This window comes from Pezoporus wallicus, unplaced genomic scaffold (genome assembly GCF_028554395.1).
Source record: "Pezoporus wallicus isolate ANWC-B61680 ecotype Strahan unplaced genomic scaffold, APGP_CSIRO_Pwel_v1 contig_8013, whole genome shotgun sequence".
Lineage (NCBI taxonomy): Eukaryota > Metazoa > Chordata > Aves > Psittaciformes > Psittacidae > Pezoporus > Pezoporus wallicus.
In genome coordinates, this window is record NW_026636761.1 from 1,695,216 (window position 1) to 1,722,066 (window position 26,851).

At 43.6% G+C, this 26,851-nt stretch overlaps 1 protein-coding gene and 1 long non-coding RNA gene across 3 annotated transcripts in view; one reads left to right on the forward strand and one right to left on the reverse strand.

The window, feature by feature from the left end:
* Positions 1 to 257: 257 nt before the first annotated feature.
* The window catches only part of LOC130595152 (uncharacterized), a 37,590-nt gene continuing 10,996 nt past the window's right edge, over positions 258 to 26,851 (reverse strand). Inside the window, exons 2-4 of the long non-coding RNA XR_008971237.1 lie at positions 11,752 to 11,970; positions 8,396 to 8,610; positions 258 to 440 (exon numbers count right to left, since the gene is read on the reverse strand). This is a non-coding gene — a long non-coding RNA (uncharacterized LOC130595152). The remainder of the gene's footprint in view (positions 441 to 8,395; positions 8,611 to 11,751; positions 11,971 to 26,851) is intronic.
* GFI1B (growth factor independent 1B transcriptional repressor) lies at positions 12,016 to 22,979 on the forward strand. Of its 2 annotated transcripts, XM_057401620.1 has the most exons (7): positions 12,016 to 12,153; positions 17,457 to 17,585; positions 18,843 to 18,989; positions 19,546 to 19,808; positions 20,067 to 20,204; positions 20,671 to 20,836; positions 21,273 to 22,979. In XM_057401620.1, the coding sequence occupies exons 2-7, from the start codon at positions 17,471 to 17,473 to the stop codon at positions 21,449 to 21,451; spliced, it is 1,008 nt and encodes a 335-aa protein (XP_057257603.1). In that variant the 5' UTR covers positions 12,016 to 12,153; positions 17,457 to 17,470; the 3' UTR covers positions 21,452 to 22,979. The 2 variants fall into 2 exon arrangements, with proteins under 2 accessions (XP_057257603.1, XP_057257604.1); XM_057401621.1 differs by lacking the exon at positions 18,843 to 18,989.

The following is a 26,851-nucleotide window of genomic DNA, read 5'->3' on the forward strand; positions in this document are numbered from 1 at the left end:
TGCAGAGATTACTAAATGCAACAGTGTGTGAACAACATGACTGGGAGGCTTCACAGTACTAAGCAGGAATAAATCTAGGCCATTCCAGCTTGTAAGATGGCTTTCTCCCATGTACCAGCAATGGAGGGATTCAGGTATCACGTCTATCTACCAATCACAAAATGAATACTTTTTTTTTTTTACCCATAAGAATTCCATGCTGAACCTTTCCCAAGGGCAGAGACTGTCTCCACACCACACCTAATTCCACCAGCAAAGGTTTCTTCTTTCCTCCTGCTTCAAGTCAGCACATATTTTTCACTTCCTTTACGGAAGGCAAGACTGACACATACCAAGTTTACACACAATTTTTCTTACTGCAATTGTGTATACAGCACCTGTTCTGTGGACAAGCTGAGCTTCTGTCTGCAGTGCTGATAGCCACACACCTTTCATGATCACTAGTAAAGAAAAAGCATGGAGAGGTTAACAAAAAGAACCATTTATTTCTTCCTTATCAAACCTCGGATATTCAGAACAGCATTAAGTTCTTCAGTAAGAACAGAAGAGCTATGAACGTCCTGCACGAGGAAAGTTAGCCCTTAGTTTGAAAAACACCAAGAAGTTTTGCACAGTTCCCTTTCCAGAATTGTCCACAGGTTAAGCTATGCAATAGCCTCAAACAAGACTGCTTTCACAACAGTGTAGTTTTGTACTGTGAACCTTCAAAACCTGCTAGTTTTATTTATGGTAGGTGAAATATTACACACAAAGAAGTCTCCTTTTATCCTACCAAATTCTGAACCTAGAATAATTACCATAACAGTTTAAGTCTTTAGCTTCTAGTCAAAACATTGCCAATTTTAAATAACAGTGATGTAATTGCTTATATAAATTACTTTCTTCAAAACTTGCCTATAACAGTGTTTCTGGACAGCAGGAGTTAACCTGTCTACCAGTAAACTTTGTCATTTGCAACATATCGCTCTGTAGTTGCAGAACTGCCCAAGGTCACTTTTATTAGGGCCACAAGACATCAGCTTACTTAATCTGGCACTGATTACAAACTCAAAGGTGACAATATGGCACCACACTCACAACAGGCATTTCGGTAGCAACAAACTTTTTTAAGTGTTAACCACTGCTTCAGAAAACAAAATTCCACACACACCCCCTTCTCAATGGTCACAGCTGTATGGTCCAAACAACATTTCAGTTCATCTGAAGCAGCCAACAGAGTCTCAAAACCAAGCACTTCAGATTGAAATGCTGTTTCTTTGTAACTCGCATGCTGGCAAGATGTTACAACTGCACACTTCAAACTGGCTGGTAGTGTAAGCAAGACTTTCAACGAAAGCTAATAAAAGATAAACTTGGGGTGGAAGAAAGGAGCTGCTTTTTACTCAAACCAGAACGGATCCCTGCTTTCCAAAAATTTTAGAGCTGGGATTTGTTGTGGTTTGGGGTTCCCAGGTTTTGTTGGTTTTTTTTTCCTCTACATTGTGCAGACTTCCAAGCTACAACTTGTTCCTCAAAGAGCTTGCTGTTTAGAAGGCAAGCAATGTTCGAGGAGTGACACCATCCTTTCAGACAGTTTAAAGCCACTCATCTGTGCAACCTACGTAGTCAACCCTCCACTCTGCTACTCATTTTCAGGAGTCAACTGCTCTTTTAGTTTCTAGCAACAGCTGTAATATTTCATTTACTAAATTACAGCTACACTGAGATACCAGAGAAAATGCAGAACTACATATGGGGAAATACTTTACTACCGTGAATCTATTCTTTTATTTCTGAGAACACTATCTCTGAGACTGTAAAGCTGCCCCAATTTCTATCAGGACAAAGGCTCAGCTATGGTTAAGCAATAGATTCACCAGCTTCCTAAGCAACATAAATTAGCTGTTTAAAGTCTTGTTAACAAAAGAGATGCATGAACACACCCCCAAACCAGCTGCAAGCAAAACCTGTTTGGAGAATTAAAGCAGCATACATGCTAGTCTCTGTTTTTTTTACCCCATGAAGACCTTGACAACACTCTTCTCTGTTTCCCCACCCCCCACCAGTGAAAAGAATGATTTTTATATCTTATTTTCCTCTAGTAATACCAGATCTTCTCCGGTAAAGACCTCAACAGCAGATTTCACTAATTCTAATAGGAAAAGCTATAGCACTGTAAAGTCAACAACCCTTTACAGACACTCTAGGTGGGCTGTGGACATCAGGTTCAACAATACACTTGCAGACAGATGGGAAATCACTGGTTTAAATGTTCAGTAGGTAAGAGGATTTCAAACTTCATGCTATTGGCCTGATGGCACACACAGACATGACAATCAGATAGCAAGGTTCGTAAGGCAAGCTTAGTTGCAGGTAACTATACACACAGGTAATAAATAATTTCCCAAACTCCCTAAACTGAAACACATGCCTCCGGAGATCTTATGCCAATAAATTAAGCACAGTTAAGGGAACTTGTCAATCAGTTGCTTGTGCATTGAAGTACGTGATGTAAACTGGAGCAAGCTCCACTCCAAAAGCCTGTATTCATGATATTAATAAAAGTATTTCAAACCCCATCTAAAAATGGGACAATATTACACACAGGTAGTTCAGTAGGTGGTCAGTTTAACTGCTGAAGTTTATAAGCACCAGTACAACGTGGTCACCCTATACACAAATAGCCACATTTTTCAAAAAGCAAATCACAGCTTTCTCAATGCAGGATCTCTTCTAAATTTGTGAGGAGCAGATTTGAAGTCCTGAGTCAGACTGAGATCCTCTAAATCATACTGGGTCCATGATAGCCAACACAAATGAACAAACCAGGAAATTCCAGCAATAGCCTTAAATCACGTCACACTTTTTTTTAAGCAAGGACAGCTGAATAACTACTTTCCAGCAACAGGCTTTTAACTTCAATCAGAAACACCGTGTTCTGGTAAATGAAGTACAGTTCCCAGGGCCCACAGTGTCAGCATGATTTATGACCAGTCCCACTGGTAATTTGTGACGTGATTTTCACACCTTGCAGATACAGAACTCAGGACAGGCTAAGGAACATCCATTATACTGTAAAACAGCAAGATCATCTATTGATTGCCACAATGTATATGCCATAATGTACAGGAGTTTGTATCTGGAATTGATGCAACATCTGTGGTAAACAGGATCTCCCTTAAATCTTTACAGTAATCAGATCATAGCCACTTCTTTCTTCTCAAATACGTAGTAAAAAAGATAAGTCTCTTTAATGCTTCCATTCCCAGCTATTGCAATCATTCCCCTACTAGCAGAATTTCCACATCCCTGAAGCCTCACTTGGAACAGACAGGGTTAAAACAAAGTCAGCAACTCTTCCATATAGTTTGAGTCACTTGTTCTTCACTAACTTTTAAAATGAGTTTTTTATAATAGATCCAAGGCACTAGAGGCTAAAGAGTGAAAAAAACCCTCATTAAATACATTTTAAAATGCAACATTTTAATCTCACTGGAAGATATAACACCAGTAGGAAACTTCTTATATTCAAGGGCTTTCATAAAGACAAATTTTAGTAAGAAGTGTTAATTTTAAGTACCAATACAACTTTGGAGCCAGCTTCCAGAGAAATAAAGGAGACAACAAGTCAAGAACCAATTTGTTTTAACAATTCTTTTTAAATTAGTAGCTAATTTAACCACAACACAATACAGTTAAGCTACAATCTTGAGACAAAGGAAAAGACTGTAAAAATATTCACTGGAAAAGGCTAAATAGAGAAAGAGATAGCTGAGTATTTCAAAAGATTATGACTTCTGGAAGTATTTCTGTCAAGAGAAGATGTTCTGTTCAGTGTATTTTTATCTCAAGCCAAATGAAAAAGCAGCTGGTAGTGCCAGTTATGCTTCTCTGAAGGGTGGGGAGGAGGGGGACACACTCAACGTAAATTGCACGCTCCTCCCAGAATGCCCTCAGCATTTGGAACAACATAGAAATTGAGCCACTTATTCTGAGGGGCTCTCTGTGTGGGGATGAACATCACAGTTAAATTTGGGGCATGACAGTCAATCATTATCCACCACACTCCAAAGGAAAAGGCGGACTTTCAACAACGTAAGGCCACTGCTGACAGCAATGAAGTGATACCAGACCTCAAGACTTAACACTCTTCCATCTGATTTTGGTCCTCAGGTACTGCTTTGGAGAGGCCATGAATGAGGACAGAAGTATTTTACAGCAATCACTGCTTTCAATAACAAAAAAACCCTCAGACTGACAATAAAGCAGCTCTTCTCACTCAAATCTTTGAAGTGTTTACCATGACAGGATTAGCCTTACTCCCTCCCCCTCTGATACACAAAAATCCCAGCCTGCTTTATATTTTCCAACACCACTCATTTTTATATTGTCTTCACAGGTAAACTAAACTCTACATTACAGAAGTGACATTAGCAATGAATGAAAAGTGACAGCAGGGAGAAAATCCACTGGTGGCAATAGGAAAATAAGCAGCTGATCATTCCCTTTTTAACCACACAGAAATAACAACGCCATAAATACTTTAAACCTCAGTTCAAACTGATCGTTACAATTGGCAGTACAATTTATTTATTCATTTTTAAACACTGAAGGTGTCTGGCTTCTAGTAGCCCACATTTTTCTGGTTATTTTAAGCTCTGATACAAGATTCCATTCGTGAACTCAGTAATTATAACTCAGTATTATAGAAGTTCTTCTGTATTTTGTTACAGGTACTTAACACAAAGATCACAAAACCCACCAATAACCCCAAACAAAGAGAACTATATTCAGCAATTTTTAAGATTCTCTTGAAACTCCACTGTGCTGATACACAGTGCTAATTGCTACCCATCAAATTCCTGTCAGGGGGAAAACTTTAAAAGCAATGCATGTTGAAAAAAGCCCAAACATGGTAGGGCTGACACTTCACCCTTTGGCAGCAGCCATGCTAACAAGCATGAAAGGGAATTATTTCAATTCCTTACGTACAACTGCATATATTAATAGCAAATAAATAAATAAGAACAAGCCCTGGTTTTCTATGCCAATTTAATTAACAGTACACAAGGAAAATGAACTCGATTAAGGAATCTTTGTAAAGCTATAAACAGGTAAACAGAAAGCTCTGGATTTCACAGTAACACAAGGAGCAAGACTCTTAAACCTCTGCAGATTTTTTTTTTTGCCACCAAGAGAAGCCTTTAAACATAATTAGAGAGTTCAGTAAATCTTGAAACCTCTGCACACTACGTAGTGTGCTCAGCTGAGGCATTTTAAGTACCCCAGGAATTAAAGTCTGCATTAAACAAAACAATACCAGATGATGTGTAACTTCTTAAATAAAACCAAATAATAACAATACCCTGGAAAGTGACAGCAGTTCACCACTGCAAGAAGTTTGTTCTGTACCTTAATGTGCTACTCAAAGAAATGCTAATGCTAACAAAGGAAGTATTACTACTTGTCCTTATTATGTTTATTAAACTATATGAAAATACTGCAGTTAGAGCTCAGACCAAGACCCTAAACTGTAACATTATCACAAAAAATACAGACCTGTCTGCAACATGCTATACAATCTGGTACCCCTCCCCTGCTTCCACCATTATAGAATCACAGAATCATAAAGTGCTTCGGTTATTTGCTTATTATGGAAGGTATCTTTTCCAAAAATATCTATCGATATATAGACATATATCAATATATATGGATATATACATGAACATGTGCACGTGTTACAGCCTATTCAGTTCTTACAGAGACTGACCAGTAACCACATCACCAGCTCATCTCAGAGCTAGTAAGAAGGTGTCTGGCAGTAGGAATTCCAGGAACTGATACGAGTCAACATGGCAGCAGTTCAGCTCTAAGCAGGGCCAGCATTCATTTTAAACTACAAATAGTTACTCAAGTCAAATACTTTTCAAATACCAAAACATCTGCAATTGGACAGTATCTCTTAGGGGGGATCACTTTAATAATGCTACTTTTTATTAGTTACCATAAAACTAAGTTCTGAAGTGACAATGAGTTAAGAAGCCAGGATTAAACACAGCCAGAGATAAAGTAATTTTAATTAGAGCTCATCTCATTACACATTAAATATTCTGACTGTATTTTCATCTGAGTAAGCCCATGCAACTCCTCACAAAGACAATTTAGTACTGGGATAACTGGGCTGTTAAAACACCCAATCAAACCAAACCAAACAAAACCCAAAACATTACAAAACTCAGAACAAATGAACAAACCAAAAAAAGTGTTTTACTGAGGAAAGGATCTTAAGCCCATTATTTTATTTTAAGCTTAAATGTGGCATAGCTGTTTTTGATAAGCAGAGTACCTGACTGCTGCTTAGCAAAGCAAAGCCAACTGCAGACAGGAGCATGTATTCCCAATGCTTGTACTGATCTTTAAAACTTCCTGAGGTTTCAAAGATTCAGTTTCTAGTTGTTCCTACATGTAAACTGAAGAGGAATTTTTCCATCTAATGGGATCACTTCAGTAGTAGTGCTTTGATTATGACAGATTTCTAACAACCTGCCACAGAAGTCAATGTCAGGAAGCTACAGGATCAGACCAGGCAAAGAATGAAAACCTTTGGTATAAGCATCCACTGGGAGGTTCTCTGGAAAGAGCAGTTCTGGTAAGAATTCTGCACACGAAACCTGACCCCAGTTTCTGTGAAATTTCTATAGGTTTTGAATCATGTACTCCTTTAAGGCATGTTCTTTCTTTCACTCACTGCCTTGTAAAAGGCTCATTAAAAATACTCCAAACAACAGGAGAAGTCCTGACTAAACTGATAAAACAATGATAGAGACTGCATCCACAGCAAACAAAGAATTAAAACTTCAGAACTGCAGCCTTCCAAGTTCTTTGGGATAACAGGAAGCAAAATGTTTTCTCGTAGAAGTAATATCCTGTAAAACATTACATACCCAAGAGCAAGGAAATAAAACAAGCCTTCTCCACCAAGGGGACTGCTTTACAACTGCTTTAATGCCTAACCCCGGACGAGGGAACCTCCTCATCAAGTAACTGAGGAGGCGGAGGTCTGGCAATCTCTATTCAGCGTTTGAAACGGAGATGCTGAACCTTTTTCGATAAACAGTATAGAATTAAAGGGGCGCGTTAGGCTGGGGGGGGACGGACCCTGCGACCTCAGCCCCCCGGGCAGGCCCACCGCGGCGGGGGTGGGGAACGACCAGGGGCAAGTTTGGCTCATGAGAAGAAAAGGGGACGGAGGGAAAACGTCTCCCCCTGCCAGGCTCTACCCTCGCCTTCCCCATCCCCCCGGCCCCTTCCCTTTCTCCTGCTGCCTCCTCCCCGAGCCCTTTCTCCCTGCCTCCCGCCTCATCTCGTTTCTCTGCCTCCTTCTCTCTGTTCCCCCCGTCTGCCCCCGTTCTCGCCCCGCTGGGGGAGGAAGGAGGAGGCCCAGCGCACTCACCTCTCCTTCTCCTCCCCTCAGCTGTTTACCACTCAGGGCTCCTCTAGCCCACAGGGCGCCGCCATCTTGGCCCTGCCTCCCCCTCCCATTCACAGGACGCTTCTCCCCTCAAATCCCTCCGCCGCGGAAAGTAGTCCCACTTCTCCGCCTCATCCCCCCCTCGCCCGACGCCGCGCGGGTCCCTCACCGCCCCGCTCGCCCCTTCCCCGTCAGGGGCCTTCCTCCAGTGTGGCAGCGGGGCTGCGGTGACAGCCACCGCGCTCACCCGCTCTCCCGCAGCGGAGGTATCTCAGCGCGGGAAGCGATGAGGCCCCCGAAGAGGTCGCGTGATTCTGGGGGCGGTGCCGCGAGGAGCCCCGGGCGCTGCCTACGTCACGCGGGGCGGGGCGGGGCCGGGCGGCGGCCGGTAAACAAGGCCGAGCCGGAGGGGACGGTGGCGGCGCCCGGGGGAGCGAGCGCCCAGCGGGGACGCGGCGGTGCCTGTCCTGCTGCGCCCGCGGCACACGGGGGGCGGATCGGGACCTCCGGTGTCCCGGGGCTTTGGTCGCTCAGGGCAGGAGGGGCCGCGGGCCACGGGCCACGCCGTGAACCCGGTGTTAAGCTGCGGCCTGGAAGCGGTTTTTATTATGCGTGAATATGCTGAAAGGGAATAATAAAGTGAAGTGCCTCGGTGTGTGAGTGATTTTAACCGGGCGCCCCTGTGTGCCGTACTGCAGGAGTCCTAGAAAGACGTTCCAGGGGCAGGCACCCAAAATGGGATGCCTTTGTGCTTGATGAATGTGCAAAGCTCATGTCATTCATCCTCTTTTGGACCCCTGAGTGCTTCTTCATCCAAACTATGGAGGAAGATTATTTTCTTGCTGAAATGCAGCAACCACATGACACAAGATAGTCCATCATTCCTTGTAAATAGAGGTTGTTTTTCCCTGTGGAAAATGCTGAATAGGAAAGAACAGAAATTACCTTAGGGAATGTTGTCCAGCTTTTAGTCAGGTGTGCCATAGCCAGCAGGTTTTCGGCTCAGTGTGTCAACCTCTAGGTCTTGGTGTTCCCCATTCTCTGAGGCCAGTTCCATGGGGATGCGCCAAGGGTGCAGATGCTCATCTGACTCCTCAATCCATTTGAATTGTCCTCAGATGCCAGTAGGAATCACAGACATTAAATTTGCAAGGTGGAAACTAGGTGTAAGAAAAATAAAAGCAGATCAGAACCACATCTGAGAGCGTCAGTTCATGTTTAACTCTGGTCACATTAGTTGTGGTGTTTCACAGCTCTCATCCCTTCCCAATGCACCTGCAATAGGTCGTCCTGCTTCTGGATGAGATAGAGCTGCTTGGAGCCAGCGTGTTTTAATCTAGTCCTGCCTTGTACATGGCAATTAATATTTATTACAGTCTGGAATGAGTGATGGTATTTCTTTTCCTGCTGTGCAGAAGACATGTTTATTTAATCTGCCACAGAAAAGAGTGGAAATTAGGAAGAGCGTCAGAAAAGAGCTGGAAGCAATTAGTCCTGTTATTTTACTGTGACTTAATTGCTGTAACATTCAAATTGACAAAGAAAACATGGATGCTAGAGGAGGGGTTTGTTGCTACATTTGAAAGGGAAAATGACTGCATTAGAACGGACATGATGTTTTATAATTAACCTGTTTATTATGACCGAGTTACACATTTAATAATCTATTTACTCAGGATGCACTGGAGCACATGGCATGCAGGAAGAATTCACACCAATACACAAAAGCAAACTGTCCTCGGATAGAAGCGGAACTCGCTGTAGATGCACTGTGGCCCATGTGGGTCAGGGCCAGGACAAGCCTATGCGAGCCCAGATAAGCCCTCTGCGGCTCTACGCTCTCTGATGACCCTGAAATTAGAAGAGAACAGGGAAATTTATCTCAACAGGAAGAACATAAAATAAGAATGACCACACGGGGTCAGCTCAAAAGTCCTTCAAGACCAAAATGCATCTCTGGCACTCTGCTTTTTAATTCTGCTTGTATAAAATGCTTTTTGATGGTGGTTTCAATGGAGAGAAGAGCTGATAAGTTTAACAGAAGCCATAAACAGAAATCAAGAGTAAGAACACAACAAGCCAAGGCAAGAGCTGACTGCTCTCCCATCCTGCAACTGTTTTCTCTGTAATAAATACCCTGAAATAAACTAAATATCCTGAAATAAAATAAAGGGAGAAGGGGTGGGTGAGAGCTGAACTGGTCACAGCAGTGTCCCCATCCCTCTTCAGGCAATCTAGCACAGCGGTAATAGTCATAAAAGAGGGTATCTCTGCTCATTATCTCCAGCATCAGTTTGTATGCAATTATAACTGGTCTTTGTGAGACAATGGCTACTTTGGGAAGCAAAACATCTGATACAGATGTTTTATTTACAGCTGCTCTATACAAGTTTGCTGACACTGGGAGGTGTATTCATCATCCTCCTTCTTCAAAGGACTGTGCCAGTGTTCTTTGGTTTTATTGAACATTCTATGTGATTTTTTTGCACAACTGGTTTTTTTTTCACTTGCTTTTACTGTCTTTGGTTTTAAGAGCCATTTTATGTCAACGGGAAGCCTATGCTCAAGGGTGCTGACAGAAGCCAGCTCCAATGTTTCATAAAATAACATCTCGATCCTTTCAGCAGCTTGTAATTTTCCTGTTTTGTTTAATTCCTGTAACTGTCTTCATATGAAACCCTGAAGCTGCAATGTACATTTTGGGTTTCTGTTACAATGCTTGTTTTTGTAGCGGGAAATGTAATCTCTCACATGCCTGTGTTTAAGGCAATGCAAATCAGTGTGCTAGTGCAATGCCTTGGGAATGTTTCTTTCATGCAAAACCCAGCTAGATAAATAAGGAGGGGAGGAGGGAGAGGGAAAAGGGATTGTTTGCTTCTATAAACAACAAGAATTAATTATGTTCAGTAAATGACAGATGGGTTAAGATCAAAATCAGAATCTTTCTCAATGTGGGTGAAATCTACACTCCTATCTCCGCGTTGCATCAAACCCCATTGCACAGTCTGTCCAGTGCCATGGGGCAATGACAGCCGCGATGACAAGGGCTGTTACTTGTGGCTGTCCCAGCAGAGAGCGCTAGGGCCATCAGACCTGACCACTGCCTGCCACGGCGGGATGCAAAATACCTCCGTGATCAATCTGAAGCGTCTCTGGACCACATCTGCTCCATCAGGGAAATGCCAGCCTGCTGCCGACCCTGTTGCAGGGCAGTAAAAAGGTTATTATTGATTCCTGGTGCTTTCACCACCTTGAGCTGTGGTAGGAAAAGGAACCTGACTGAGTCATGGTTTAGTACAACTGACTGTAGAAAGCAGTGTTTGAAAGCTCACATACAGCAGAAAAACTCCATGCTCTAAAGGTATTTCTCTGCTGGTGATGTCCCTTGGCACTCAACAGCTGCTTGTGTGCTTATATATGTCTTAGATTATAAACTTCTCAGAAGGCATCTTCGCTGTCCCAGTTCCAGCCATGCACAGTGTGCTGTAAGCACAGGGAATACTGAAAGCACATAGAACTCCTGACACTGGACACTTGCAGAGTCAGGAAAACTGTGGCAGAGAAGAGGTGAAATCAAGGAATTACACACACCCCCCTCAGCATTTGGGGAGATCAGCTCTCAAGTTTGTCCCTAAATAAGAAACATGACCAAGGATTCTGAAAAGAAGATCACTGCTCTGCAGCTCCTGTTCCTACCTCCGCTAGAGAACAACCAGGTGATCTAAGAAAAGGCATTGCCTCTGCTTCATTCTCCCTCCTTCCACCCTGCCCTTACAGAGGGGGTGGCAGTCAATTATTTTACTTTTGCAAACCCATTTTCAAACCTTTTTTGAAAGCAAGTGTTAGAAGTGCAAATTCTTATTACTGCTCTTGAAGAGCGTTTTGCAAAGATGCCTGTTAATGAGTTTGCTTAATGAGCTTTCTTAAATCTATATTTATATCCTCTATACAGCTGTATATAGATAGAGCAATGCCTCAAATACGTACGTATTGCACACACATATGCCTAGAAAAATGAAGGCTGATTAACACACATCTTTTTCAGTTATTACCGTGCAAGTATTTATTCCTTTTGCCTTGGAAATTGGAGAGATAACAGATCCATTCTTGGATAAAATAATTTTGTGCATATGTGCTACATGGCTTTGTTTATGAGCCCGAAGTATGTGAGTGTGTGTATGCGAGACAGATGGTGTGCCTGTTTGTGAAAGACACGATGCGTGGATGAATGTGTGTAAAAATACAGGTTTCTTAAGAGGTTGTTTTTTTTTAAGACAAAATAACAAATGTCTGCTTGGTACCTTATTTCACCGTGTCATGCTCTGTGTCAATAAGGAGTATTCCTGCAGAAGGCGAAGCTGCCCCAGAGAGTGAAGGGTGCTGCTGCCAGGGTTTCGAGCTGGGCATCGTGAATTCTCTTCAAGTTTTCAAAGTCCTGGAAAGTTTTGATAAGCAAATACTGTCCGGGCTCTGCTTCTCTATTGGTTGTTTCTTCACCGCCAGATTTTGACACAAATAATCTGATTGAAAAATCAGGGAGGGGAACAGGGGCAAAAAAACAGAGAGAGAAAAAAGGAGAAGTATCTATTTCAGCAGCCTGCGACTAAGTGAAAAAGTGGAAGAAGAGTCCAGAGAGAAGACGACATCTCGCTTGTCTGGGGAGATTTCAAGGCGAACCCAGTAAAGCAAAGTCCCCCAAAGAGGTGATTGATTTATTCTTTTAAACACTTTTAATTTAATTGTTTTCCTCATTTCTCTGATATGTTTTTCTGAGCTTTTTCTTCTTCTTTGCTTGTGTTTGCAAATATGTAACATATTCCACTGCTTAAATCACTTGTCCTGAGGATTCCTTTATGATAATGGTTCACTTCATTCAAATGAGTTAAGCCTTTTAAAGTTATACCAGATACTTACTTCATATACTTATTTCAGTATATGCCATATACTTACTTCACTCTCACATATGAAAATAGTAATAATAGAACAAAATAGAAAAGATGTGACAATGGTCTCATACACCTGTGTTCCAGCAAGCTTCATGCAGCAGGAATAGCCTCTATATGTAAACTTTGATACTTAAGTATTGAGGCGAGGGTGTGCTATATTTTTCCCTTTAATTGCTCTTTTACGGGGCCAGACTTTTGAACTCAGAAACCAGCACACCTCTGCTGACATCAGTTCATCTGTGCCAGTTGTGCTTTACACAAATTCAGTCTCTCCTGTTTAGGATTTTTGCTTCAAATCTCTCATTTTCTTATTTTTCCATCCTTCCCAAGGATGATACGCTGATTAGGGTAACAATTTCTAGCATATGGAATTAGCTATTTATAGATGCTCCTCATATACCACCAGATTGATTCAATACATTAAAGCAGGAAAGCAAAAGATTTGCAAGTTCACACAGTAAGTGCATCTCTATGTTAAGGGGATGTGGAATTGGTTAGATCACACTATATATTTATCCATGGAAGCCTAGGCAAAGTTTGGTAAAACCAGTGGCATTCCCAACATCACTACGAGCTAAATGAGGTTTCTAAAGAACAAATGCTGCAGTTACATTCTGAACATCTTTCTATATACTACAGATGTACAAGGATTTCCATTCATACTGGATAAATCTTCTATCATAATTTACTCTTCCTGCCAGAATGTCCATTTGCCCAGTTTTACCACAGGAATTCCAGATGTTCTGCTCATTTTTCCACAAAAAACTCCCACATTCAAATATCTTGCCCCAAGAACATTTGATTTTGCAAGGGTGGATGAGTGATACATGATTAATTTTGTTATAATGAACTGAAATGCTTTTAAATATGACTTTATATTTAAAGAATCAGGAATACATAAAACCTTTTATTTGGGCTCTTAAAAATTCCAGAAACAGGTTGTGTTCTGGTTTTGTGATTTTCTTTCTTCAGAAATGTCTTCTGAAAGACAAACTATTCTTTATCTTTGGAAACTTCACCTTTGCCAGAAAGAACAGAAAAGAGCAATAATAAGATTTCAATATAAATTAAGCAATGGGAAGGAAATAAACCTCTTCTAGCTTAAAACATTGTACACTCATCAACTCACATGAAGACATATATAAATTGCAAGTTAAAATTAAGTATTTCCACTGAGTGTAGCAGAAAGAAGGGTTTAATCTCTACAGTTAACCTTGAAAATTTGAGAACAGGATTACCTGAATTTAGAGGGAAATGGAAGTCAGCTTTAGAATGGAACTTACGCTGCAAACAGGGTTCCTGATTCAGGGTAGCACAATCCTGCAAACACCTGCTCCAAGTAGAGTGTTTTGTATTATAAATTTACCCACTGAAGGAATCAGAGAGAACAGATTCCCAATCTAATTCACTGAGAATATGGATGTCTTCTGAATTATACCAAAGGGCACAATCCTGCATTTTTGGATACTCCAAGATGCCGTGCAGTGGAGCAGAAGTTAGGGCTTCACCAGGGATCAAGTGAAATTCATATTGTGAAGTCAGAAACCACCCCCTAAAAAAAAAATCTTTTAATTTGGGGTTTGGGTTTTGGTTTTTTTTTCATAATCTCCAGTGTTCCAGTATTACATTACAGTTTTTCATGTGATACTCTGCAAAGTCATCAGAGAGCATCACTGAGGATTAAGGAACTTTGAGTTTGAACATAGGAGGGGAACACACAAATGCTGGGTCTGCTTTGAGGTCTGATATTTATAACCAGTAAAAGAAGCCCTTCTAAGGTGCTTCTTTTCACTAAAACAGTGAAACAATTTTTTTCTCTTGGGTCCTTTTGGCTGTCTTCCCCTCAGGGGTAACTACTACAACACTATTGTACAGCTACATGAATGGCAACAAATAAGAGTGTCAGTTCTAGCAAGCTACTGCTTTTATATCCTGCACTGAAACAAAAAGTGCCATGACACTTCCATTTGCAGTAGGCGCTCCTGCCCAAGCAATGAGCTCCCTTATGTGTTTGCCAGTCAAGGTAGAAACTGCTGCCACAGGGGCTGGCAAGAACAGACTCCATAAAAATAGAGTTCAATTTTTAGCAAAAGGTTGAAGCTAAATTCTGCCAGAAGCTTCAATGACTTTAAGACATAGCGGGGTCTGTTGTCCATAGCACTACTTTCCCTGTGAAATATAGTTAGCCATTAGTAGCAGCTGATCACTTGCTACAGATAATCTTCAGTTTCAAGGACAGACAGTATTTTTTCCTCTTACAATCTGTGCTTCTAGCTTTCCTCTAACCTGGTTGTGTGAATCACAAAGACAGCCCAATGCAGTTGTTAATTAACTATGCTTTGGGCTCCCAGTTCCTGTTTTCTCTGTAAAATGGGGTGGGGGAAGGTAACTTCCTTTTGTAACGCTCAGTAGTCCATTAAAGATCGTTGTGCTCAGTAGAGGCCCTTATCAGCAGTCAAGATACTGGACCAAATTTGACTTTCACATATGCTGGGGCAAACTCATCCAGAAAAATCCCATTGATTCATATGCATCTACTTCCAACCACCATCAGAAAAGAGAGGTTGCACTTACTGCCTTTGTGTAGTTAGCATATGGGTACTATCATAAAGAACTGCAAGACTGTTTATGCACTCATCTCCAATTCTGGGTAATTTACCTGGCTAAGCTGTCCAGCTAATGCCATAGGGTCCTTCAGCCAGTGGGCAGGAAGAGGAACTCTTCCAACAGACACCGCTAGGCACAGGCTTTCACCTTACATTCAGAGTTACCTCCTGCCGGAGTGTCTTCCTCCACTGTGTAGAAAGCCATGGGAAATTAACTGGTTCATTCAGGCAGAAAAATGCAATGTCTAAAGCTTACTGGTATGAACACCCTCCATTGTGGACACAGCCTGCCCCACCACATGGGAAAATCCCTTTGCTATGAGTGGAAATTCCACGCAGAAAAGGTTTGTGGTAGGACTTCAGCTTGGGGCACATCTGTGATGCAGAGTGCAGGTCCATGCACACATCAGGGACTAACCAAGAGCAGCAAGACCCTCTAAGCTAAGCCCTTCTGGTAGGACATGAGGTGCACAGGCTTAGCAGAGCACACTGCTTCAGGGTTATACCCACTGCTTCAGGGTTATACCCACTGCAGAACACTTGTGTTTGTTCCAAGCTGGAGGTATTTCTGCGCCTGCAGCTTTTCACTAGGCAGAGACACACGTTACAAATCTTTGAAGTAAGCTCATTAGAGAGTTAGAAGAGAGTAAATACAGCAAATACAGCAATGTACTTCAGTGTCCCTTCCCTCAAGGGCATACTTATGGTTCATTCTCAGCACTGTTTTGTCCTCTTTCTAAAATTAAATTAACAAATCTACTCTTGGCCTCTGTTTTCTCTTACTCATCTCAAGTTACATGCAAATTTCTTGGAAAAAGATGAAGAAAAACAGGTGAGTCATTGCATAAGAAAAAAAAAATGGTTAAGAGACACCAAGAGTTATCCCTGAAGTCATAGAAGAAGCAGTGGGAATCTTGGACCAGATTTTAAAAGGCAGCTATAACTGCTTCCAAAGGCAGCTGGGCTGGTGAGCACCTGACTCTCACCAACCACAGCAGGTTTGGCAATCATTTGTCCACAGCAGACCTCACTGTGTGAATTCCACAGCACCTGCAGCCATAGGCACCAGTGTAAATGTGGCTCTTGGACCTTTAAACAAAACATCACTGGGCTGTGTGACTATATTCAGCATGTAGAGGTAATGTGGGCACTTCAGAACCCATCCCTGGCTGTTTGGGATTCCAGGAGCCTACACTGCTTTGTCCCGGCTTACACAGATGTTTCAGGTCATTCCTACTTAACAGGAGCAAACTGTTCTTTGTTTTTTAGTAAATAAGTAGGCTGCATTTGAGCTGCTCCATGAAAAGAAACTTAATGCACTTTCCGGTCAACAGAGAGCCAGACTCGATGCTGACTTTTCATATGAAATACAGTAAGATTTGCTTTTAGTGCTACTATCCTGAACAATTATAAGGGAAAATGCAAATACATATGCAAATAAGGTGCCAGCTGATATTGCCACACACAGCATTGAGCCTGTTGTCATACTGCCTCCATGAGAACAGTTACTAGCCCTGGGGAGCGGGCACAGGGCGGGCTGGGTTCTGGGTAGTAAAGATAACAGATGCATTGCAAGAGAATTTTGTTTGATTAAATTTCAGCATTTTATATTTGCTCCTAACCCAACATTTCAACGGTCTGTGATACTTGAATCAGATCCAAAAAGTTACCTCTGTTAACCGGCACTTCTGCTCTGCCTCTGCTTGACTGCTGTTTGTCAGCCAGAACACAAAATACTCCAGCTTTGACCAACAAGAAGGAAACCTGCCACACAGTGTGGCTGTGGGGATTTTTGTCTCTCCAACTGATGTTGTTTCTAGAATTATTTTTGCAGCAATCTGACAGAGAAGCCCATGTCATGGCTCAGGATTGTGCTCTTCAAGGTGCAATACAAACACTAAGACAGATCCTTTCTCAAAGGGGTGATCTTCAACCTTCAAACCAGTGTTTCTTGGGGAGGGTAAATTCAGATGCACTGCGTCCTGTAGCCAGAGCAGAGAGCTACCAGAGAGGCATTCTGGCTTCAAATGTGTCTTTGCCACAGAACTCAATTTAAACATGTCTCTGTTTCGCCATCTATAATATAAAGACAGCAGTAATCCTTTGCCTCAAACTAGGGGTAGATTGTGGAGTGTAGTTTTTACAGAGAATACTGTAATCTGCAATCTCATTTCAGTCTGCCATCCCATTTCTACATGCAGTGGCAGAGAAGTTTATTTGCTTAGCCCCCTCCACAACTCTCTGTTTTCCCCAGAGCTGAGATCCACCAAGCACCTAAACACATGGAACATTCCCTGCTCTTCAGCTGGGTGGATGGACCTTTGAGATGAACTCTCCGTCTCCCTAGTAGAAGAGTTTTAATACTTGTCACTGCTACATGTGCTGGGGGAATACATGAGAAAATACCCCCCAAACACAGAGATTTACCTGCCGGTTTTCCATCTTTCTGCCCAGGCAGTGAATGGAAAATGCCACGTTCCTTTTTGGTGAAGAGCAAAAAGGCTCATACCTACCATCAGCACCGCTTCATGGAAGATGACCTGCCTATACTAACCTGGGATCCAGTAACCTCTCCCTTCACTGGTGAGTCAATCCATCCACTGGGCTTGTAAGAATACACCAAGGCAGATCAATAATTGAGTGGCAAACTGAGTAGGATGAGTGAGCTAGAGAGCAGCTACGGGTTTCACACAGGGATGTTAGTCTAAGGACAGACTGATCCCCTGCTGTGTGCCCTTTTTCTTTAGGCCAAATTCACACTGTCCCACTGAAACTAAATTTAGATTGTTGCTATGTTCATTGCACACATTCTCGCAGGACCTACACCTTCTCTACCTCAGTGTTACCACCTCCTCCTGATGATCTGCAAGAAAAGTTACAGCTAGAGAGGGAAAATACTAGCGATACCCTAACACTGACTGTGAAAGGAGTCCTGCACACTCACAGGTGAAGGGCCAGCTGCTATATACTGTACTAACACAAACCAACATTGCTTCTGCCTAGGCCTGCTGTCCTCCCTCTGCTCCTGCTCTTGCTGTCCCACAGCAGTGGCAAGGCTGGGGCAATTACCCTCTTCCTTCAGGCACCATTCAAATTTTCTTTATTCAAATCCAGGATCAATATACTCTTTGTTCTAGCCCTGACTGTCATATCAGAGTCCAGCCCTATGATAAGTTTGATAAAAAGGAAAGGTGACATTAAATTTTAGTTGCTTCCATCATCCTTTGACCATTTGTTGTGTGACCCTCACAAGAGGGTTTGGATGCCAGATGTCAACCAAACTGGATCTCTGTTCATTTTAGATTCTTATTATAAAGTCTACCTCTAACAAATGCTGGTTGGTCCCTTTAGGGGCTGGGAGAAATGGGAGTGCGGGCAGGAGGCAAAGCTGCGTAAGCAGTTACCTCCCCTCTCTGCTTCCCTACTTGGCTGACCATAAATTCAGGTTAACAATAATGAACTCTTTTAGCAGAGGGGTGGGGAGGTTAATAAATCAGTGATTGTTAGTTACCCACACAAATGAAAATAGTTTTAAATAGGGAAATTATTGTTATAGATTGTGGCCTTGTAGGGTTTTCTCTAACTATAAAGGATATCAAGTGTTCTATCATTTCTTCCTGCTCCCCTCTACCTTACCTATCTCATCCTGCTTGGAATTTCCCTTTCTCAGCAACGGATAGACCTTGATTGCTGTGCTGATTGTGCCACTCTGCACTTATTCAGGGAAATGAGCACGGACTCATGTATCCAAGCATGAGCTCATACATAGGTACAAAACCCACCTTAATAAACTCTGAACATCCAGAACAAACTAACTGTGACACTACTATGTGATTGCAGACATAGGTGACAAGACACCGGAGGACATAAAGAAACAGGACCTAGAATGTGCGGTTCCAAAACAAGAAAATGACCTATCTGAACTGAAAGAAGAAAGTGTCCCTGTCCAGTACCTGAGCAGGATGCCACCGGGCCCTTCAGCTCAAGGTCTGCTACCCAAGGCCACAATTGCAAACGAGGTCAGGGGTGGGCTGACTTATGGAGACCCTACATCTGGGTCCAGATTTTCAGTAAATAGCAGCTCTCATTTTGACATCAGTGGTAAAACTTGGCCTAGGCAGAGCTCATCAAGAGAATTCTGTATTTCCCTTTATGATTCTGGTTTAGATCAGCATTTCCCTGAAGGATGATGCTGATTCCCAAAGAGCGAGCTTCCAAACCTCAAGGACTAATGTAGCTGTATGGGTCAAGGCAGGTGTTCTCATGATATTTGTTCAAATATCATATGAAGCAGGGCTAGTAGAGAGGTTAATATTCTCTTAGCATTCTCTCTCCCATAAAATTTCCTGAGACTGAAATCAAAGTCAGAATAGGAGCTTTGTATGAGAATCAGGATTTGAATGAAAAAAGGAGGAGTTACCAATTGCAATTCCCAAGGTCAGGCAAGACATCAAATGGGGGAGGAGTGGTACCTGTGGAACATTTTGGCTGGTGCCCAGCTGCAGGCGTGACACTCACTTCTCCCTCTCCTTTGCAAACTCAGAGATGGCCATCCCAAGTCTGCAGATCAAAGACTGCACTAACACGACAAGCACCCCTTCGTTCTACAAAACCGGCTTTTCTTGGGATGCTTTCCATTTGCCATACAGCTACCGACAGATGTCTCCCACCATGCAGTCAGCCATTCTGGAGCACCCAGTTAGCCTGTATGGAAGCCACCTCCTGCCAAGCACTGAGCCCCCTCTGGATTACAGCATGCATTATTCCTCAGACATGGAAACCTACCATTGTGTGAAGTGCAACAAGGTGCGTGTCAGACAAGAGCCTCAGGGATGGGGAGCGCCTGGAGTGATTTTAATTGCATACATCAGTGTTTCACTGGGTTACAACAAAGTGCAATGCATGCAGCTCAAAATGGGTACCTACTTGTTCTCCTGACTAGGGTACTGGGAATTATGCAGTTCACACGGCCCATGCGAGGGAAGACTCAAATAAAAAGGAATTTAAAACAGAGATGAAGGCAGCTACCTCATTAAAAAAAATCACTGACATTTTATTTTGCAGGTATTCTCCACTCCCCATGGACTAGAGGTCCATGTCCGAAGGTCTCATAGTGGGACACGTCCCTTTGCTTGTGAAGTATGTGGCAAAACCTTTGGACACGCTGTAAGCCTGGAACAGCATACCAATATTCACTCCCAGGTGGGTAGCATGTTTCCAGAGAACCAGCTCTCCAGAGCTCAGGAGTGCTTGGACCTTAGCTATTGCTTTCTCCATCATAAAGGAAGTGACATTTCTAAGGTTACAAACGAGGTGGCTTTCCTGTAGCACTCAATGACAATGGTGGGAGCTCTGAAGACCATAGATCATGGTCTCACAAATCACAGACTGCCCTTGAGAATTCCTTGGATGGGAGCGGAGGATTGTTGCTACCTGTTCTCTTCTGTGCCTCATCTCCTCCTAAAGGGCACAGGAGTTTGGATCACAAGACATAATCCATTTCCATAAGTATCCCTCCCACATTCTCTTTGTACTGCACCTCGCATATCAGTCCATGAGCCAAGGAGATTTGCTTAGCAAATCTACTACTCTCAACACTTGTAACACTCTTCAAGATCTGTCACGTCTTGCAGCCACAGACATTCCTGTGATTTTCTTTCTGTAACAGGAAAGAAGTTTTGAGTGCAAGATGTGTGGGAAGACATTCAAACGTTCCTCCACCCTCTCCACTCATCTGCTGATCCATTCAGACACACGGCCCTATCCCTGCCAATACTGTGGCAAGCGCTTCCACCAGAAGTCAGATATGAAGAAACACACTTACATCCATACTGGTGAGAAACAAAATAGTCCCAGTAAGCAAATGCAAATTAGAGTCCATCATGTTGATACACGTACATAGACCCCAGACACAGAGATACTGGACTGCAAATAGGCGCCCAGAGGCACTGGACTGTCCTTCTTCCCTGAGCGGTAAGAATGCAGAAGGTCTAAGCATCACTGAGATGCATGTCCTCCTGTGTGACAAGGAGGTGGTTATTGACCAGCCTCTGGTGCTTGTCATGGTTATACCTAGCCCTGGATGCAGACAGGGCATGGGTCATACTGCCTCTGGTTCTTTTCACCCTCTGGTGCTAGATCAGAGCGCAGGACAGCTGGGCTGGCAGCACCCTTGCACCCAAGCATAGCCAGTCAGGTCTGCATTTGCTAAAGGGCATTTCTACCTCCCTTTTCTCATCTGTGTTTCTTAACATTTTCTCTGCCCTGCAGGGGAGAAGCCCCACAAATGCCAGGTATGTGGTAAAGCCTTCAGCCAGAGCTCCAACCTCATCACTCACAGCCGCAAGCACACCGGCTTCAAGCCCTTCAGCTGTGAGCTCTGTGCTAAGGGCTTCCAGCGCAAGGTGGATCTACGGAGGCACCGAGAGACCCAACACAGTCTCAAGTGAGGGATGGCTCCCAGCCTTTGCTGGAGCTTCTACTCCAGGGAAGAAGACTCTCCCCAGCATCTCCATCCACTGTGGAGCTGCCTACCCTGTGAAGCCCATATAGTGTTCTGTGTTCCCCTGGGGACTGGCAAAGTCATGTCATTGGCTTTGGAGTTCTGGCACACCAGGGCCTTGCGCATCCCAGTAGGTGACAAAGAAACCTGCAGGAGCTCTCACTTTTCAATTAACAACAGGTACCAGCCCATATCTAACATCACCTGCTCACGTGCAAAGCCAGAGGAGTTCCTCCAAGGTCACTATTACTCTGGTTTTATACCATGTGCAGGATTTGGTTCATCAGACTGAACCAGCAGTGAGATGGGAACTCCCGGGCTAGTGGCAGCTACAGTCTGTGCCAGGTTAGTGCTGTAACCATGTTCTGCTTTGATGGTTAGGAAGATAAGGCCAGGGCATGCAAATAGACTGTATTCAGTGAGCTGTGTTCAACCTGGACAAGACTTCTGCAGAGACTTGCCCAGGTCATAAATTCTGGCAACAGGCACCTAAAGTAATTTTCTTTCAGCAGAACATTTACTGTGATCAAATGACAAGTTAACTGTGTTGTATTTTTAGCTTGGAGTGGGAGGAAAACACTGAGAAAACAGCTCCTTATCCCTAGCTGATAACAGGGGTCTCTAAATGCATTCCCCATATGTACTGTGCTGCAAAGATCCCTGGGTTAGTGGTAACCAGCCAAGCTCCAGAGAGAGCCATGCCACAGCATGAGGCATAAGCTAATAAGACCCATGTCTCAGTACCACACAAGAGAGACTGGCTGCTCTTGGCATCCAGGCCGGTATGTCCCACAGTATTTCGCTGCATGCTAGACATACCAACTTAGAGGTGTCCTGGGCAATCCCATATCACTGCATGGTCAGGAATGGCCCTTGGATATCAGTGTCAAGGGCCAGAGTTCTGCTTTCCAGCCACTCTCTTAAAGGAGGAAGTGACACAGCCTGTACACTTTGGCAGAGTACGCAAGTACCTTACAAATGTTGTACAAACAGCTGTGGTATTTCCTCCTTCTTCCAGGTCTAGGGGTTACAGCAAAGCACTGGAACAAGTAAAGAGCCAGTTCCCCTCCAAGCTGTGCTAAGTTCTCACTATATAACCTTTGGCAAGTCACTGCACTGGGCTTTTATTTCTCCACCCCTCCTGGTGATGTGGAGTCATTCACTCAGGTTTATAGGGTCCCTCCAGTTCTTAATGGGAAGGACAAAGTATTATTATAGCATTAAAAAGACAAGTGCTTTCAGTTAAGCAGGGCATTGTAGCAGCACACAGCCCACTCCATAACTACATTGCTGAACACATGGCCTTGGACAATGAATGACATCAGTGGGAAGTAGCTTGGAGAATGGGCCATCATGGGCAAAGAAGACATGGTCCAAGTGGAAAACTCATTTATTGCCAGGAGAGAAGTCCGTCCTGCCTTCAATTACACTGCTGTAACTCCAGTTATTCTCCTAAGACCTAAAATGTACTTGCCCCTTTTAGTCATTAATATTCATTCTGGAAGCTCAAGAGTCTGTAATCCTGGCTTTACTTGTACACTGTAAATATGTATTTATACTTATTCTAATGTATATTTTTATTGCACTATACCAGACAGTGATAACATGTACAGGCCTGCTGGGATTTATCTGATAAATCTGTTTCCTCTTGGTAACTGGGCTAACATAGTGTATTCCATGTTAAAAATACCCATTTCAAGAAAAGCTCACACTTGGTTCTGGAGGTTCAGGCAGTGAGGATGGAGGAGAAAAGGAGAAGGGAGAGAGCACAGCATTTTCCCATATGGTTCAAGTGGAAATAAAGATGGAAGTTCACATGCAGAACAAGGCTCCAAAACTTACACTTGAAAGAAATCAAATTCAGGGAGCAGGGGCCTATTGGCTAAAGAACAGCCACAAACAGTGCTCAAAGCCTGGGATAAGAGACATTCATTCTCAGAGACAAATCAGTGTAGTCTCACACAGGCAGCAAGGCAGCTCTGCAGAGCAAGAGGGCTGTGTAGCTATAATCACAGATGACATGGGATTGTGTGCCCAGCAGACAGCGTTACTAAAACCCCCATTTTTTTTGTTACCAGAACTGCTGTCCTTCCCTGGGTCATGCCAGAACCTGGTCAGGTTCTCTGGTCAGAGACTCCAGGGGAGGTGTATGACCTCTGACAGAACTGGGCTAAAGGAACTGGTCCCCAGGTCCTGACCGTAACACCTGAACACTCACACATGCACAAGCCTTACTCAAAGTAAAGTCATTTCAGCTTATTGAAACTGCTGCCAAAAATGCAAACCCTGTTTATCCTCCACAAATCTGCAAACAGAAATATTTAAAGAGCATGTCAGCATCTGAACTGCTCAGCAGTAAATAACCTCCAGCCGCAAAACACACAGGCACAACAGCACAGACTTCCTTGCCTGTGTCCTGGCACAGTAGGTGTGTCTGACTCCTCTGAAGCTGCACACTTAGGGCCATTCTGGAAGGAAGTGCTGGCACACACAGACTGGCACTGTGGCAAGACTGCCTGTAAAACCACTCATAAAAGCAAATCAGGCAGCTGGTTCTCCTGAGCCTGCTGAACAAGGGCTACTCTAGCCATTAGATTTACATTCCTATCTTTGATTTCCATGATACAGAGGAGATATAACCTTCAATGGGCAGCTGTGGTCTTCACTTCGTTCTACAGCCTGCTTCTCCCTCCTAACCAAGCAAGATTACTCCAGTCCTGTCTTTTATTTGCCCAAGACTCTAGGGCAGGCAGATGCTCTCACCATTATTGTGCTTACTGAAGAGGAGTTAGTTACACTGGAGGAGGCAGTGTCAGCTGTACCCATACATTTGTGAGGAGACTGGTGGGCACATCCCCAGGAGATGCAAGGACTGCTTTAGATGGATGGGCAGTGCGTAGAGAAGCACGCTGGGATGGCCTTAGGCAGCATGCTGCTGCAGAGCTGTGCTCAGGAAAACATGTCTGTGGCCAAAGCAGCTCAGGGGGGGCCAGGGTGACCCACTCCCACCAGCACTGGGAGTATATCTCTAGGAACACGGAATGTGGATGGAGGCCAGCTGGCAAAGGTAGAGCGAGACAGTACAGCCAGAGTCAGGACCTGTGAAGGAAGGAGGAGGAGGAAGAGAAGGAATTAACTTGCAGAGTTTTCTACTAAGACACTACAATTTCTTCCTCTTAAGTAACAAAGTGGCACTTTCAGACCACTGTGTAATGCTCTGCTTCCTTCAGGACTATGATGCCAGCAGACCAAAGGAAACCCCTGGGCTTTCAACTGCACCCCCTGAAGCTCTGGAAATGCAGGTGAAGGAGCAAGGGATAAAACAGATCTGTCATTACCCAAATCTCACCGCACCAGGTTGGGGGACAGCATTCCACTCCCAACACAGCACCAGTCAAAGGCAGGCCTGCTGTATGGAGCGGGCAAAGGGCTTCCATGGTCCTTGGAGCTGCTGAATCCACATGACAGGTACCCAAGAATGCTCAGAACCTGCCAGGATCAGGCTGTGGCTGTCACTAACTCCAAACACACCTGCCCTTGTTCTCCAAACACGCAAATCCTCCCCAGTTCTGACCACTCTGAAAACAACCCCTTCCCCACCATCTCCCCTTGCATCAAAAACATTCTGGTCAGTCCATCAAGGAAACAGATAACAAAGAGCAAAATCTCAACTAATCTTCATAGCTGAAGAAAGAGCTGATTGTTTTGCCTCCCTCCAAGCCCTCCCTGCATCCTGCCCTTCCCCAGTCCTCCTCACACCTTCTTCCCTTATTGCCAGGGAAAGAAAATCCTGGTCTTTGGGCTGTTTTGTTTAGCAAATGAGGGACATGCAAAGCAATAACCCCGGGCATTTGTCAGAAGGAGAGAGGTGCCTCTGTGTCTTCCAGACACCCTTTAGGCACTGAGAACAGCAACCCAGAAATACTATGATCAAGGGTGGATTTAAGTGTGGGCACATGATGCATCTTCCTAATGAAGACAGAGCCACAGGACACCTGCAGGAAGCAGAGCTATCATGCCATTACACTGGAACTTACATTCAGGTTGTATTAACCTCCACAGAGTGGAATCCTAAGGAAGGAAAACCCTGATGTTTTCACATTGTGTTGGCAATGGTTAGGGAAGGCCTAAAAGGAACTGACAGAAAGGACAGGGAAGAATTAGGCTTCATTTAGGTACAGGTTGTATTTTGGAGGGGGAAGGGGGGAAGTAAACTAAAACTTGCTAAGTCCAGTTGCTTCCCGCCCAGACTTCAGAGAAAGCCTTCAGTGTAAAAAGTGATAAGAGCAGAGTCCCTTGTCCTCACAGCAGGTCATTCCCACAGGGCCATGCAGTGTAGGTGATGGGGACACACAAGCAGGTTAGTTCTAGCCCATCAGCATGGCACACAAGGGGAAACCTGAAAGAATTAGACAATCTCCCAGAAAGAGCTGCATGCACACATTTCCTCGCATAGGGAAAACATTCCTGCTCACAAAGCAGAGAATTTTTCCCACTTCTGCCCTGGAATAGCACATCCACGCAGAAGAGACAACCTGGAACAGCCACACCAAAATTACTGAAGGATAATAAATCTATCAGTTGCATCTCAGCTGAATGAGAGCCAAGAAAACACATATCCCTGCAGAGCTCTGACAAACCATCTCACAACTAACAGTCACCACAGACACACTGATGTTAAGGCTGCAACCCTGAACTGAGACTTGAGATCTACCACATGCTTCCTGCATGACCTAGGGCAAGATATGAGCTCTGGATTTCTGAAGTTGTTCAGCTCACTATGAGACTCACAAAAAGCGTCACCCATCTGTGAGAAGAGGATAATAATTCCCCCTCTCCCCTTCATTTCACTTGTTTATTTCAACGGTAAGATAGTCAGGAATGGGCCTGCCCCTCTTTATCTTCTACATACAGCACCTTCACAATGAAGCCTTGATCTCGGTTTAGAACGCCCAAGTGCCATATTAATAACAAGTGATAGAAACTTAATTCAGCAAAGCAACCTAGTTCTGTAACTGGCTTAGAAAGAAATCCTCCAAGCACAGCAAGACCCCTACATTAAAACCACTAAACTGCCAATTGAGAGGAGAAACAGGGCAAGCAGAAACACTGAGGACAAATCAGACATGAGCAGCATTTTCACCAGTGAATAATATTCCAGACAGAGACAGAACTGGATATAGATGCTACAAATACCTCACTTGATATACTCATTTTAAAGGTGTTACTTCAATACAAGCATTTTTCAATCTGGTCCTTGGGCTGATTTTGACCTGTTGGCCCCAGGGTGATCTTGTTCACCATACCAGATGGACAGACAGGCAGAGAGCAAAGAGTCCCCAAGAAT

Bases quoted from the DNA above. Each gene is read 5' to 3' on its own strand.
- GFI1B (XM_057401620.1), top strand. From the start codon at position 17,471: ATGCCACGTTCCTTTTTGGTGAAGAGCAAAAAGGCTCATACCTACCAT. The intron at 17,586-18,842 runs GTGAGTCAATCC...ATGTGATTGCAG, and splicing joins AGTAACCTCTCCCTTCACTG to ACATAGGTGACAAGACACCG. The intron at 20,205-20,670 runs GTGGGTAGCATG...TTTCTGTAACAG, and splicing joins ATACCAATATTCACTCCCAG to GAAAGAAGTTTTGAGTGCAA.